General features: G+C 37.1%; 1 protein-coding gene across 5 annotated transcripts in view; it reads left to right on the top strand.

Annotated features, from left to right (window-relative positions):
• Positions 1–17,129, top strand: part of GALNT3 (polypeptide N-acetylgalactosaminyltransferase 3) — a 91,310-nt gene that overhangs the window by 55,612 nt on the left and 18,569 nt on the right. For 3 of the 5 annotated variants that reach the window (XM_074337299.1, XM_019727336.2, XM_019727334.2), the window contains exon 2: positions 13,852–14,477. In XM_074337299.1, the coding sequence (XP_074193400.1) occupies positions 13,963–14,477 (515 nt within the window). In that variant the 5' untranslated portion in view covers positions 13,852–13,962. Of the gene's footprint in view, positions 1–3,930; positions 4,014–13,851; positions 14,478–17,129 lie in introns of all 5 variants that reach the window. The other 2 variants (XM_074337283.1, XM_019727335.2) reach the window with 1 other exon arrangement.

Below are 17,129 nucleotides of genomic sequence, written 5' to 3'. Positions count from 1 at the left end.
TCCAAGTTCTGTCAGTTTTACTTCTTAAAGAAATATTTCTCAGATCCACGTACTTTTCTCTGTTTATATTACTATCATCACCTCTTGCCTGGACCTTTGCCATGGCCTTCCTATGTGTCTGAATCCTTGGATGCTTTCTAGTTGGTTCCCCACACTGCACTCATTGTGATCTTTTCAAAACATCAGGTCTTCTTTCCCCCTGTTTAAAGCCCTCGCTCCATTGCCTTAGTTTAAGGTCAGATTCCTTAGAACGACCTAAAGTCCTGGCACAATTGAGCTCCTGCCCCGCACGCACTCCTCTCATCTTTACTCTCTACTCGGGCTCTACTAGTCTTTTTTTATTGCTGCACACTTCCTGCCTCTAGGGTTTTGCAAGTGTCTTTTCCTTCCTCTTTTGGCCTGTCTGGCTAAAACTCATCTTTCAGATTCCAGTTTGAGCGTCCCCCCCCCCTTTTCAGCATTTAATTTAACTGCAATATTTCACTAGTCTTCTTTTTTCCGTCCCCCCTAACTATGGGTTAGCGTGAAGATTGTAGCCTAAAGAAAGCCCTACTTAGTATGTGAGAGTATTAACTTTAAGAAAATTAAAATTCACAAAGGGAGCAGACTTTAATATGCGGCTCATATTTTAAAAATTAGATTGTAGTTATTAATGCCTTTATATTTTTATCAAGTAACAGTAATTAACATTTATTATCAGAATAAATATTTCTCCATATTTACTACTGAGCAATTATATGCCAGGTGTATTTAAGCAACTTACATGAATTAATCATTTAGTCTTCAAAGCAACCCTACGAGGCACATGCTATTCTCCCTGTTTTAGAGACAGGGACATTGAGAGGTTAAGTAATTTGCCTCTGTTATAAGGCTAGTGAAATGTCAGAGCCACGATTCACATCTAAGTGGTCTGATTCCAAGTACTACTTATGTATAAATAAAATTAAATAGGATTATTGGAAGACTTATGTAACAGCCGCAGCAACAAAAATCCAGTCCTTGTTCATCTCCCCCAGTCCTGATGCCTAAAGACAACCACTTTCACCTCTTTGAGATGTTTCTTCTATTTACCTTTTGAAATAATATGCCTATATTGCTACTTCTTACTGTATCGGTATTTGACATTATCTACTAACTTCCCATTACGGTAAATAAATATTTAGTTCTTGCACATACATAGCCCCTGCTCTTCTTTCCTTGACTTTCCAATACAATTCTCACATTTTTTGTTTACATTTTAGTATTATGTATTATGTAAATGCTGTTCACTACTGAGTCAAGCAAGTGTATTATGAGTATGATTCCTTACTTATAGATACATATTTTTTATACTGAAGTTAATAATTAACTCATTTAAGAAAAAAAACATTTGCTTCATTTTTCCGTCTGTTAATTTGTATTTCTACATATTCCAGCATCTTCTCAGTATGATTTTTATGCATAATCAAACCTATCAGGTATATTGGTCCCTTTCAGAAGCTGTCTTCTTATTCCAATTTAGACTATTGCTTTCTAGGCCCGTTGCATAGCTGTTGTTCAGGATTTTTCTTGACTAATATTTTTGATGGAGTCTCTATTTCATAGATACTGTGACTTTTGTTATTTATTTACTCACTCATTTGGGTAAAACACATACCCCAGTAGCTTCCTGAAAAATGCTGAATGGAATTAAGAAATTTGAGATCTTGCCTGTCAGAAAAATCTTTATTCTACCTTTACATTTTCTTTTCTGATTGATTATTATTTTTTTTAGTAGTTACTCTGTTCGCATGGTACAAAGTTTTTTAAAAAGTAAGAAGGGGTGTATAATAGTTCTTTCTTTCATTGTTGTCTGCTGACACCCAGATTTCTTCTTAGAAGGCAACCAGTGCTATCTTTTTTAAATATAAGAACAATATGCATATATTTTCCCTCTTTTCAAAAAGCAAATGAATCTTGCTTTTTTCCTTTAATTTATTGTTTATATAACTTAAGGCATATAAAGTAGTTTCTTTGTTTTTAACTTGGCATAATATTCCACCATATGACTCTATCATAATTTATTTATCTAGCTCCCTACTGGTATTAATTGATTAATTAATTGGTTAATTGATATTAAAACAATGCTTTAATGTGCAAATTGACATGTTGTCATTTCACCTGTGTACTAGTGTATCTGTGGGATAAATCTCTAGAAGTTATTCTCTCACTTGATTAATACATTGATGGAAACATGAGACCTTGCCCATTTAGTAATTCCTAGTCAAATGGGATAAGGGTAAAAGGACAAAGGACACTGGGTAGTAAATACCTAATGGCAGAGTGAGCCCTTCTGGGGGACAATTAATAGTGCAGAGAAGGCTTAAATTATTGTTTTCTTTGGTCTTTTTGACAATGACCTTTGTTTTTTCAGATATGGTCCATCTTTTTGAACTGGATAAGACTTGTTTTTATTGTTGCTTCATTCACCTTCTTATACCCTTTGCCCTCTGTCATTACCTCCTTTAGTGCTCATGGCCTCTTGCCCATTATTTTAGCTCTGGGTCTATCTCCGCAAATAACCCAGAACAGAGAGCACTCCATCAGCTGGTGTTTTTCAACATGTCAAAAACCCATCCTTAGCATACTTCACAATTTAACAACCTGCCCAGCCTCCCATTGATTTATTTCCTGAGTTCATCTAATTCTACCTCCCAAATCTCTTCCCAAGCCTCCACACCCTTTCCACTCATCTCTTGCTTGGATTATTCTTAATAGTCTCCTAACTGCCTCCAGCCTCCTCTCTCAAAAAACCCATATTCAGCACAGCTTCAAGAGTAATCATTCTAAATTTTAGTTCTAAGTAGGTCATCACCCTGCGTAAGCTCCATCAAGGCCTCTGTCCTTTGCCTGAAGAATTAAGTACAAATCCCACTAAATAGGTACTCCTCCCTTTTTTAATGTGGAGCTTAGCATTCAGCATGTGTCTCATAGACCTCACTGTGTAGTAATTGTTTATGTATGGTCCTGAGGAAAATTACCCTATTTGAGGTCAGCTTTTGAAGGAAGAATTAAAGTTTAGGCTGACACTGTTTTATTTCCAACTGAAACATGTATTAAAAAGGTCTTTTTATTATTTTACCATGAGGAGTGGGTAATGCAGGAATTTCAGATGGTAACCAGATAAATGGAGAGATATTGTGTGCTTCAAATTATTCACATATATAGCCTAATCTTAAAGGCAGGCATTGCTTTTATGCATAATTTTTAAAAGTTGATGTTATGGGTTTGTGGCGAATTAATTTTGTTCTTTTATATCTGGGGATATGGCAGCTAACGGAGAATAGGTAAGTATAGGGAACTATATAAAGGTTGACATTGAAGTCTTTTTAAATGTAGTGTTGGCAAACTACAGCCCTTGGGCCAAATTCAGTCTCCCACCTGGTTTTATAAACAGCTATGTCCATTCATTTATGTATTGTCTACGGCTGCTTTTGCACCACAAAAATAGAGTTGAATAGTTGCAATAGAGACAATATAGCCCACAAAGTGGAAAAAAATTACTATTTAGCCCTTTGCAGAAAGTTTGCTGACACTTTTTCTAGAGGGGAATGGAAATTGAGAGGTGAAAGATGAATATCTACTAAATGAGTTGTGGATGAACCTGTAGACAGGTGAATGCAAAATGATAGCAATTGAGTAAGGAGTCTTACTTCCCCACTCCCCTGTCCCTTAATATTCTGGGGCCTCAAAGCGTGAATAAATGGACAGAAATTGTCTTACTACTTGTGAGTTTTTAGACTCCTTCATAAATGTTTGACGAGATCTATTTTGTGCAACTTGCACATCCCACTTCCAACTCTATTCTATGACAAGACTGAGTAGACATTCCCTTCACTAAGGTATTGAGAAAAACAGTGAGGGGAACCCTTGCATTGATGAAAAAAAATCTGTGGTTACTCTCTTTCGTAGGCCACTGAAAATGACTCCCTGATTTCATTGGAGATGATGGGATCTCACAGTAGCAGAAGGCAAATGGCAGCACTTGAACAGAAGTAGGTATATTTACAATAATGGGACAGTATAGAAGCAGAGGCATAGATATAATCAGAAAGCATTGGTCCACAAATGCTTTTGGTAGCTAACTAATGTCTTTCTTTGGTAGACTTCTAATGAATGAAATAGGTGGGTCATAGTACAGTATCACTTTGTGAATACGACAGAAAAGACTCTAGGTCTGATAGCAAAAGCATTTGACTTTAGTTAACACAGTTGAGGGTCAAAGCGTCTCACCCAGTTTCGAATCATAAGACAATTCACAAGCCCACATTTCTTTATTTGAAGTGGAGCCCTAATCCCCTCGAGGTAGAATGCTACACCATCACCGCAAGCATGCACCATAACTCTTCCACTAAGCCTTCCCCAAAGGGACCAGTAGCCGTTTAGTAGAGAGACTGTGCTTCGGGGAAAAGGGATTGCTCAGACCTTTCATGCTAATTCCTGGAGACCCCAAATACCATTGTGGCCCACCAGTCAAAATGGGAAGTTGCAGTGTTCAGGTAGGTAATAGATGGAGTCTTAGTTCAAGTCTGACTCACAGAGTGCCCAGGTGGTCAGTAGCTCCACCCTATGCTTATTTCCCCGGTTCTTTAATGTATAATTGGTATAGACATATTGAATAACTGGTGGAATACTTGTATTGTCTGTCTAAATCATGGATTGAGGACCATTGTGATATGAGAGCTAAGTGGAAGACTTGGGAACTTCTCCCTTCTAGGCAAATCAGAATACTATATCCCTAAGGGAATTGTTCACATTAATACCACTGTCAAAGATCTGAAATAAGACTTGTGATATCTATCACATCTTTAGTTAATTCCCTTATTTGGCCTGTGCAGAAGTCGATTGATCTTAGAAAATGACTGGACTGTTGTAAACGTAATCATTGCTGATTCAAATATGTAATAGGTGACCCAGATATAGTATCTTTGCTTGATCAAATCAAGACCCTGACATTTGCTATGCAGCTATTGACTTGGTTAATTGCCTTTTCTCCATACCAATTTACCAGGACCACCAAAAGCAATTTGCTTTTTTCTAGCACTGCTGACACTATATTTTCACAGTCTTGCCTCAGGGCCAGGTCTGTTCTCCTGTCTTAGAAATCTTAATCTTCCATAAAACAGCACACTGGTCCACTGCCTTGATGATATTATTATGTTGGTTGTATCTGAGGCACAGAAAGAAGCAAGTACATTAGATGTCTTAGTCAAGCATATGAGAACCACAGGGTAAAAATTCCACCTAACAAAAATTCAGTGGCACTCTGGTCAAACATTTATGGGCATTCATTGGTCACTTTGCTCAATAAACCTTTTTGGATTCTGGAGGCAACATACACTACATTTTAATATGCTACTTGGAGCTACCGTGTTTCCCTGAAAATAAGACCTAGCTGGACCATCAGCTCTTACGCGTCTTTTGGAGCAAAAATTAGTATAAGATTACTTATACTAATTTCTTATACTAATTTTTGCTCCAAAAGACGCGTTAGAGCTGATGGTCCGGATAAGACCGGGTTTTATATTAATTTTTCTCCAAAAAACACGTTAGAGCTGATGGTCCAGCTAGGTCTTATTTTCGGGAAACGTGGTATCTACAGAGTAAACCATAAGGCTGCTAGTTTTTAATGATGATCAGAGCAAGAGAAGGCTGTGCAGCAAGGCCACGACCAGTGCATGCTGTGCTACCATTTTAGCTTCATAACTGAGCGAGCAGATCCAATGATTCTGAAAGTATCTAGCAAATACGGATGCTGCATAGAACCTCTGGTAAAAACCAATAGCAGGATCACAGTGCAGAACTCAGGGGTTTTGCAGGAAATCTATGACTCCTCCAGAAAACTGTTCACTCTTTGATAAACAAATTTTGGCTTGTTACTAGGTAGATACTGAATGCAGGACCATGGGTGTCAGGTTACCACGTGGACCAGGCTTCTCATCATTAACTGGGTGTTGTCTGACCTACCTAGCCCTAAGGTCGGCCATGCATAGCAGCAGTCTATCATCAAGTGGAAATTGTACGTATGGGACAGAGCTTAGGCAGACCTGTAAAGTGCAAGTTGTGTGAGCAAGTGACTCAGACTCCTTTATTATAATAACAACTCCTGTTGTATTGCCTCCTCTCCTTCAAACGATGCCTTTGACCTCTTAGGTGAAGATGGGAAGCCGTTTCTCTTCCTGGTTTCAGAGTGGCTCACTGGCCAGGCTCTTGCTGGCACACTTCTCTACTGCTCGGCTTCCCCACACGGTTTTATCCAGTGCTAGTCACCACATAGCACAGGTTTCTGTAGAGCTGGCATCTCCTGCCCCTGCACTTTCTCCAAAGCTTGACCAGGGCAGCAGTGATGTACCCTGGAACCACAGACAACATGGACCTGCTCCCCTGCCCAGGTCACTCCTCCCACGCTCTCTCTTTACCCCCACACATGTGCACATTGGGGATCTCACAAGACTGGGTGCCTAGGGAGCCGGGCACCAGCCTGGAGCTGTATTGGTTTGGAGGTACATGCAGGCGCACTAGACTTTTGCAGAAGGCAGCTTCTCAGCTCCAGGCTGCAGCAGTAGCCAGTTTTCCTCAGCACCTGCCTAGCAATTTCCAGGACTTCACACCTCCCTGTGAATGACTCCTCCTGGGACTCCAGAGAGCAGATTTCTGGCAAGTCTCACCAGTGAGGTACCTCTGTGAGTTTTCCACCGTCGGGCAGTCAGTGCTATGCCCTCTCTGTAGAGCTCTCTGGATCTCAGCCCTGATGAGGGAAAGGCTCTTTTTTGGGCCCTCATCTCAGCCTTAGGGGTAGAGGTTGCCCCGTATATCCTGTGTACTTTAGAATTTTTTTTAACTCTCATTAGCCAATCCCATTACTCCAGTCCTTTATTAATAATAGATTAAACTTTCCTGTTTCAAATCACTATGTAATTTCTTTGTCTTTATAAATCCCAAAACCATCAACTGTGCTTACAAGGTAACTAGTTAGATGGACAAATCTTTTAAAATGCCATGATTCTGCATGGGGGAAATATCAGTTAAGTGGATAATCTGTGGAACCGCTCGAATCACTCCTCAGAATTCCTCTACTCTCTAGTATGCCATAAACAATCAACATATATATTTTTATGTGTTACGTGAAATTCATTCATAGGTGCAGATGTGGCAGGAGAGAGTATGTGAGCCCCATTCTCACCGCTCCGCCATGGGTAGTATAGCTCCATAATTACTTGTTTGCTCCAAACTGCAAAGATAGAGTTGGCTGGTCCACAAATCAAGAACCTGTCTAACCTTTCACCTTCAGAGATAATGTTAATGGAGATGTTTATCTGACCACGTGTAGCTGAGAACTTGGATGTCTGACCCTACCCTCTGTTGTTAAACCCTGTGCCTCACAGTTGCTGGAGGTCAAACTCTGTCACTAGGCTTTTTTCTCATAACCTGCAGATAACCTTTATTCAGAAAGTTGTCCTACTTTATGACAAAAGTCATCCTACTTTATGACAATTACATGTAGTTAGTTGTCAGCTGGCAGCATTTTCCAGCCACCTAGAACAACTTTACTTGTCTTGAGCTGGGATCTTTGAGGTACATTTGCTGCTGTCTCCTACGAGATGGCTGTGTGGCTGACTCAATGCAGTTTGCTTTGCATCAGTGTTTGTTGTTTGTCATACATCCACAAGTCACTTCCTGCTCAGAACAATTGCTGGCAAGGATGTGACTGTTCATGGACCGAAACATAACCAGAACTAATAAACTGCAGTAGCAATTCACCATGAAATTTGATTCTACCAATAAATGCAAGCAGAAATCACCTCCTGCCACTCCTCCAGTCCCTAACATTTTCACCAGCAGATGAGGGGCACTGAATAAAATTTCTGCCCAAGCACGTAAGGGTTTACTGTCAGAGAAAGTTTGTTGTTGGTGTTGTCTTGTTTTGTAATTCAGTTAGTAAATCCAGGTGATTATGTGTGGCAAAGATCCAATCAGTATTCATTCACAATAGCGTACTTTTTAAAAGCTACAACTTATGCTAGGGTTTGGGGATGTAATTTTGTAATTCTTGGCTTTGTGTGATCACCCTTAACTCTTTACAGCATGCCTTAACTCAGCATCAAGCACGTTTCTTACACCAATTAGGCTTTGTGCCAATTAAAGTCAACTGGAACCAGACCTTCAGTCCCCGGAGCTGTAAAGTTTTATCGTCACAAATACAGAAACAAGAAATGGAAAAAACCACACTATCCTCTTATTTTATTAAATGCTACTTTCACATGCAGTTATGAAGTGTTCTGCTTTTCACTGCTTTAGAAGATTGCTTCAGTTGGAATTTTTAAATTAAACTAACAGTTCTTGCAATTTCCCCTTGGAGGGACAACCATGACTATAAAGGTAGATCTTACCTTATCTTGATATTTTCCCATCTGAATCTGCATTTAAACGACATCCCCAGTAGAGGTATTGTCACATTGAAGTTTGAGAAGCTATAGTCTCGATAACTGGAAGCTACAGCTTTATAGTTAGGTTATTTTAGTTGGTGAGAGTTCAGTTTTTTTCTGTTGAGATAAAAGCATATTTTTACCCCTGAGAATAATCTATTGATTTTAACCCAGTCTCATAGATTGTTAGAATCGTGCATATTGTTTTAGCCTTCCAAAGTATCATTTTGTAGATTTTTATTTATTTATTCTTAAAGCCTTTTTGTAATATCTACATATATACTAGGACATAGATTAATATTTTTTAAGGCCAGAAGGCCACTGAATTTTAATTTTTAGAAATTTATAAGGATTTAGAAACTAGAAGACCTTTGAATTTTATTTAATTTTTTTTCCAGCTTAAATATTTTATGGTATCCTCCTCTCTTCTTCTGTGAATCTGATCTTTTATCATTAGAAGATGACCATTATGGGTAGGTGTGTTTAAAGGTTTTATAATATGAGAAGAACATACCCTTCATCTGCTAATCATTTCTAATGTATGAATATAGCTTATATGCTCAGTTTGCTGTTTTGCTTTGTTGTTGTTTTTTCAATTCTCAAACTTTTGAGTCCAGTTAGAAGTTGATTCTAGGAGAGATTTGCTTTGTTTCATTGGCTGTTTTCACATAGGTCTTCAAATTTGGCAGGTATCGTGGTCTAGGAAAATGGATAGCATTATTCCCAGGGATAAGAATTAAGGATCCTGGTTTTGTTTTGCTCATGAATTTATCACGTGCCTTTTGCATTATTTGTTTGTTTTATTGTTCAGAGTTTCAATTTTTCTGTATGATAGGAACAAAATATTTTAAAAATGATTTTACAGCATCATAATTTGCAATAAAACTTCAATGCCTCATTTTATATCAGCATGAATTCCTGACCCTTTTCAGGAAACTTTGAGTCATTCTTGCTTTGGATTTCTTCTCTCTCATGTCAAAATAGCTGTTGCTCAATTTATATCAAGAATCTATTTTGAAAAACCTGTTTTTGGAGGATTAGGAATTCATAATATGGTTGCTTTGGGATGGATACAGCCCTTTCTTTATCTGGTGGTAGTTTTGATTTGCCCAAAGCTTTGTGACCTAGACCAGTGATTCTTAACCCTGGCTGTTCTTTAGAATTATCTGGAGAGCCTAAAATAACAAAAGCAGGGCTTAGGCCCTGCCACTAGAACAATTAAATCAAACTCTCTAGAGGTGAAGCCAAAGGCACTGCATTTTTGAAGACCTTTCCATTAATATGTATCCAGAGTTAAGGCCCATTGATGGGGATACTTAAAGTTGAGTGTAATTTTCATTAATGAGAGCTTATTGTTGCACATTAGCAGCAAAGGACAGAAAAGTCATTAAAAAAAACCAAAACAAAACAAAACAAAAAAACCCTGGGGAAGCTATGTTGGAATTTGAACTGATCAGCGGTCAATAAAAAAAGGCTATTCTCTTCAGAAATAATCTGAAAAGAGCAAAGCATCATGTTCCTACTTTCCTAGACTCTGCCAATAAAAGGTGTCGGTCTTTTAATCTTCCATTGTCATGATCTCAATCTCATCTTCAATCTTTATTTCCAAAAACATGCTCTGAAAACAGTTTTTGTTTAAACTTGTTTGCCCTGAAAACCTTACCTGAGGTAATATGAGGCTACTCAGATTTTTCCTCCTGGGTTACCCCCTTATCGCTTTTATATTTAGGTTATCAGTTTTTGACTCTTGATATACCTTATTTCAGATAACTTTAGTTAAAAAATCAGGATTTTACATCAGACCTGCGTTTGAACACAGTTGGGGAAATGCTGCCCTTCCACTTAAACTGAATGACCTTGGCCAAGCCACTTATTCTATTGGACTGTCAGTGTTTGTCAGTGAAATGGGAATAAAAAGCTTTGCGAGATTCTTGGAAGACTAAATGAGGATTTATGTAGTAAATGTTAAAGTATCAGGGACCTAATTAATATTTAACAAAAGTCAACTATTGTTTTTATTTCTTATAATAGTAAATGAAATCTTGGTCCTCCTTCTCTTTTTCAGTCTACAGACATTTACTGGGTGCCCACTATCAATGTGTAAGGGCCAGTAAAGCAACCCTGAATAAGGGAGACACTATGCATGTCCTTCACGAGCTTTCCTTAACTCCCCCATCAGAGACATCCTAAACTAAAACCTACTAACTGGGTGACTCCCTTAGATACACACACACACACAATAAGGGATTATTGCCCTAGTGATGAACTCTTATAGTTTATAATTTATTCTGAAAAAAAGAGCTCTCTTCCAACTGCCTCATTCATTCTCTCCTTCTTTCTAGTTCTCCACCATAGCCACAAATATGATTCCTGACATAAAATGTTTTGGGAAAACTATCACTACTGTGGAAGTATCTAGTTCTATTGTCTCCTTCTGTGATTCCTCTGGACTATTTCTTGTTCTGTATTGTGTTAAAACATCCTAAAGAGACTATCTCTCTCATTGCTCCTCAAATTTCTAATCTAGCCTACCTCTGGCTACTGAAGAAATCTAGGATCACTAAGACATCACTAGGGACAGGAATTTTTAGTGGTTGTCCCAGGAACAGAAAGGAGGGTGAACGTAGGTTGATTTATTCCTATTTATCTATTGCGAAGCTGTGGTTAGGGAAAGGTGATCAGGTTGTATTTCATAGGTTGGGGACCACTGTCCTCTGACACCCCGACATTTTGCTCATCCTTGTCTCCCTGGAACTTCTTCGATCAGGTCATTGCCCTGGTTAGTCTAAAAGTACCTGGATACTAAGCCCTTGGATCTTGGGGGCATGACTACAACTAGTCTGTTGGATTCTCTGCCATGGTTTATTTCTGGTTTTGCACTAAAGCTTGTTGGACCAGGTCCAGTGAAGTTTACTTTTAAAGATCAACCAACTGTCAAACAGTTCTCTCAAAGATAAGATGCAGATTGTAAAATCTAAGACCACTTTATTTGCCAATCTATTTTCACTTGATTCTCCATTGTTTGGTTTTCTTATTTCCCCTGGTCTTTCTTTCCAGTTACTCTCCCCCCCACCTCTTAAATGTAGCTATTTCTCTGACCTCTACTTTATATACTATAGGTGAACTCTTCTGTGCCCTGAGACTGACTCAAATTTTCATATCTAGCACAGAGCTTCTCCCTAATTTTCAGTCCCACATGTCTTTTGTGCTTAAGCGAACTCACCTTGGAAGTCCTACCAGCATCTCCAATTTCTCGTGTGCAGAGTTGAACAAATTATCTCCCTAATCCCCACCCCAAGTCTATCCTTCTTCCTATATTCCCTAATTTGTTAATGTTGTCACTTTACCCATCCACCCCCCCATTCTTCCCTTTCTCTCACCAAGTCCTGTTTGATGCCACTTCCCTGACTCTTGAATCAGTCCTCCATGCTTCCTGCTCTCTTTGTTTGTTTGTATGCATCACTTTTACGGGTGCTGAGGAACCTGTGATTTTTTTTAAAACAAATATGATTATGATCCTTCCTTAAAATCATCCAATTCTTTTCATTGAATCTATTCAGGACAAAAATTGGTAGATTCCAAATTCACTTTGTAAATTTGAGACCTCCCAGCCTCAGGTCCTGCCATTTCATACGTATGCCTCCCTCTTCTGCTTTACTCAGGATTGACCACAGCTTTTCTTGCTTTTATACCTTTACATCCGTCATTCCTTCTCTTTCCTCTCTCTTGTCCACCCGCCTAAAATTTGCTTATGAGTATCTTTCAAGATTCTGCCCAGCGGTGTCACCTCTGGGAAATTTTCCCTAACATTTCTCCTTATCCTCCATTTTGCTTTCATAGTCTCCCATCGTAGCACATGTTACACTGCTTTGTGGTTGCTTGTTGACGTGCCATATTTCATACTAGCCCTTGCTCCTTGAAGGTAAGAGGTGTCTTAATTTTGCAGCTACAGCTTAGCAAAACAGTTGAAACATAAGAAATTACACAATGGTTCTATGGTTTTCAAATTCCTTATATTATGTCTTCAAACAATGTAAAAAGCTAAAGGGGTCATTTTGATACTTATATGAGGTTCTTAAAGCAACCAAAGCTCAGAAATATTGGACTCTCATTTTTATGGGCAATATACATCATAATTAAGGTATCTTCTGGAGCCAAAGTGTTTATCCCATACCGAAAAAAATATAGAGCAGTCCAATTAGAAATGGTATATAGAATTAAGTATTTAAGTTCTGCCATTTTGTTTATTCAGCTTAAACTTTCTTGCTAAAGGCCAGAGGTTCCACCATAGAACTTGGTTTTCTTATTTTAAATTTAGTGATAACTTTGGAAGAGAAGCTGAATAATGTGTCAATGTTAGTTTTCACTTTTATAAATGACAGTTTCCTTAAAATATGTGTAGGATTTAGGGAGGACAGGCCTTCCCCTTTACCCTTGCAAATTACTTGAATGATTATAATGGTGCATGGTATGTAATTGTGCACTAAAACCCATTCACGTTATTTTTTTTAAGCATTATGCAGAAAATCAACCTTCACTGTGATTCAGGCTGTCATCACCGTCATCTTTTTTTCCTTTCCTTTTTTTTGCTTCTGGTGGCCTATATTAGGTTTTAGTAAACATGCTGCTCTGTCCTTGGGGGTCAACTGCAAGCAGTATTTTATCAGACCAAATACTGCTTTAATAACTCAAAAATCTCTGTTGCTCTTTGGAGACAGTACAAGTAACACTTAATGTAATTTTCTTTTTGCTGTTAGATTTTGCATTTGTGTGGGGTTTTTTTAAATGGCTATTTTATAGCAATCATCAGTGCTCTTAATTTTCTGGTCTTCATTGGTTCTGTCAGAATTCACAAGTACTGTCAGGTGAGCAAATCTGATAGAATACCAGCTTATTTGTTGGTGATGCTGCTTTTTAATCATAATTTGTTTAGTTAGAATAAAGGTTCATAGGTTGTGGGCAGACTTCATAAAATAAAAGGCAATATTTTTTATGTATAGCTGTATACCTTTGCTTTCTTATGGATTCCGCCTTTCTTTGTAATCAGTTTAATGTAGTCCTTTGCTCCTTGATTATTAAGTTAAGATACCTGTATTTTGGACTCAAAATATATTTATAAAAATAATGTATGCATATTGTGTAATGGCTATTAGCCAGAGTTCACAATGTCTTGTTTGTTGGAGAGAAAGCCCTGATATTTTATAGCCCAAATAGATTGTAGTTAATTAATGCAATGGTGTCCTTCCAAAAGTGTGATTTTCTTGAAGGTTAAGATATATTTGTATTCTTGTTAACCATAAGAATATGTTTTTTGTAGCTCATGTTCAGTTGTTGGTTGAATGAATGAATTGAACCATGCCAAAAGGAATGAATAGCTACTAACGCCATCTATCATTTCTGTTTATAGGTATATTACCATTTAACGAAATCTTCTTGCCAGCAAATCTATGATAAAAAATATAAGCAAAAGAGGAAACTATAACTGTTATTTGTCAAGTGACAAACGTTTAATGTCAGAATGGCTCACCTAAAGCGACTAGTAAAATTACATCTTAAAAGACATTACCATAAAAAGTTCTGGAAGCTTGGTGCAGTAATTTTTTTCTTTGTAATGTTTTTGATTTTAATGCAACGAGAAGTAAGTGTTCAATATTCCAAAGAGGAATCAAGAATGGAAAGGAACATGAAAAACAAAAACAAGGTGTTTGATTTAATGCTGGAAGCAGTAAACAATATTAAAGATGCAATGCCAAAAATGCAAATAGGAGCACCTGTCAGACAAAGCATTGATGCTGGTGAGAAACCCTGTTTGCAAGGATATTACACAGCAGCAGAATTGAAACCCGTTCTTGACCGCCCACCTCAGGATTCTAATGCACCTGGTGCTTCTGGGAAAGCATTCAAGACAACCAATTTAAGTATCGAAGAGCAGAAGGAAAAAGAACTTGGAGAAGCAAAACACTGTTTTAATGCTTTTGCAAGTGACAGGATTTCTTTACACCGAGATCTTGGACCAGACACTCGACCTCCCGAGTACGTTGAAGAATATTCATTGTCTACTGTTTATCGTCCGGGTTTGCAGGGGCGGGCTATTACCTAAGGAAGCTGCTTGTTCTTTAGCACTCTGAGGCAAAATGTCAGCAAATACCATTTTTTTAATCTGTTTTAATCATTTGTTTGCTTATGATTTTTGAGGCGAGATGTCCAAATATAATTTTAGTGAGGCATTGTTGATGTGAAAAGCTTTTATCTTAGAAATTAGAAACTGAATTCTAGGTCTGACCTTTAAAGAACCACGAGGAAATTCCACTATTCTGACATGCTTTAGCCTTCTCATGTATTAAGGAGGAAATATGGGGCAGTATTTATGGGAAATGTGGGAGGTGGAGGAGTTGTTTCCATTCCTCTTTGTATTACTATAGAATAGAAATGTTAAAAAAAAAAAAAAAAAAAAAAAAGGCGCCTAGATTTTAGAGCTGTTAGATAACAATATTTTATGAATTAAGTCACAGACTTGGTGGTTACTCTCTGTGCTGTAATTATATTTCAGAAAGCCCTGTGTTCTGTAACCTTTCTTTTAAGGGACAAGATTGTTATAATTACTAATTCAACTATGATGCCTTCTCTAGAGTTTTGTTGAATATGTTCTCTCCCTTTAGCTGCTGACAGGCCAACGTTGCTTTTTATTGTCAGTTTATTCACATGTTTATTTCTAGTGTACAGTATTTTGATTCAGATTTCCCCCAGATTCTACTATGCTGTTTGTCCTCAGTTAACCATTTTGTTACCGTTGAGGTAGTGTTCAAATGCTCTGTTTGAATTGAAATAGCTAAAATGAATTTCCAGTACTTTCAAACCATCTGTAGATTTGCTGAAAGTGCAAGGTGGACAAACTGGAAGCAAACAATGACTACATATTTTACTTTCTGATTATAATTATATTTAGAAATTAACCTGAAGAAAAGGACTTTTGTAGATTTTGTTCTGTTGTTTCACTCATATTTTTCTAGATTTATGATCTGGTCATAAATACCTGCTCCAACTGTGAGTCCCTCTGCATTAAAGTTGTATAGATTAGATTTCTGTTTTTCTATTCTAATCTGTGTGATTTAGGGTTAAGTTGCTCATCGATTTTAAAATGAATATGTGAAGAAACAAATGAATGTCTATAAAATATTCTAGCTGTTAATAACGTGGTACAGCTTTTTTTTTTTTTCAATAGAAAAATAGTAGGTTAAAATACAGTGTTGCATTTTACTGATTTGGGAAGAGGTCTTCACCAGAAAGCAATCCACCTCACAAATCAAGACTTTTATTCTTTGACATGACAATCAATGTCAGCTGAAGATAAGCTTCCCCCCAGCCCCAATATAGCATTGAGAAGCTGCATTAATATTCAGTAATGTTAATATTCATTAAGCAAAAAACAACTAAGCACATAAAGAACCCTTTTTGGTATAGGCATGGATACCTAGAACTGTGAAGAGTTGGTGAAGATTGAATATTTTCTTTATTATGTTTTTAATTTTTAAATACTTTCTTTTAAGTGTAGCCTATATCAGAAGGAAAACATTTTCTGAAGACTTGTTAATCTTTTCCATGCTCATTAGAAATAGAGATCCAGTTTCTCCCAAAGCTAAATGGTCATGTGACTGATTAATTTAAGCACATTTCTACATTCCAAATTTTTCAAATGGTTTGATTGGGAATATGCAGTGACTTTGATAAGTTATGTTAATTTCACTGCTTTAAATGCATGTGAAACAGTTTTTAAAGCACAAGTTTGACATGCTAATTGTTTAAAAATAAAGGGGGGTATGGGGTGGCTGGTTAGCTCAGTTGGTTAGAGTGTGGTTCTAATAGCACCAAGGTTGCCGGTTCAATTCCTTCATGGGCCACTGTGAGCTGCGCCCTCCTTAAAAAATAAATAAATAAATAAATAAAATCATTATTAAAAAAAGGGGGGTTATGAAATCATAGTATGAAATTTTATTACCACTTGCATTAATGACATAACATGACACTTATACTTGATATTAGTGGTTATCAATCAAGCAAATAAACCCTACCTTAAACCAAAGGAATGAATAGCAAGATTAAAATAATATTTTATTGGAGTGAATATTTGTGAAGTTTGATAGTTTAAATCTTAAAAAACCTTTTTGTGATTCTTGATTAATATTATACTAGTTAGTCACATGGCAAATAAATGTAGGGAAAGAAATTTTCTTTTAAATCCTCAAACTCCCTCCCCAGAATACTTACAAGACAGCAAATCGTAAGGAGTTTTTTGTTGTTGTTATTGTTAAAAAACAAAATATTATAATATGGAGTTTTTCATAATCTTTGCTTATAGTTTATGTTGGTTTATAAAACTTTCTGTCTTAAAAATTCAAGTTTATATTTAGACATTTGTTTCTATGTAATTATGAGTTAAGAGCACATATGAATAGGTAGTTTGTGTTTGGACATTATTTTTAATTGGTAGTTCATCCAAAATTCAATTTAAAATAAATAATTTGCTTTCATCTAATAGTGAGGGTGAATGTGATTATTTGGCTTTGACTACGCAGGTATATTACACTTTGAAATCCTGAAGGCACTAGAGAGCAAAATCCCTTTTACTCAGAACCTTCTCCTTTTCCTGCTCAGTTGTGTTGACATCCTCTCAATACTTTATTCCCA

Source organism: Rhinolophus sinicus, linkage group LG01 (genome assembly GCF_036562045.2).
Source record: "Rhinolophus sinicus isolate RSC01 linkage group LG01, ASM3656204v1, whole genome shotgun sequence".
Classification (NCBI taxonomy): Eukaryota; Metazoa; Chordata; class Mammalia; order Chiroptera; family Rhinolophidae; genus Rhinolophus; species Rhinolophus sinicus.
Note: the sequence above shows the minus strand (reverse complement) of the source record. Positions and strands in the feature narration are given on the sequence as shown.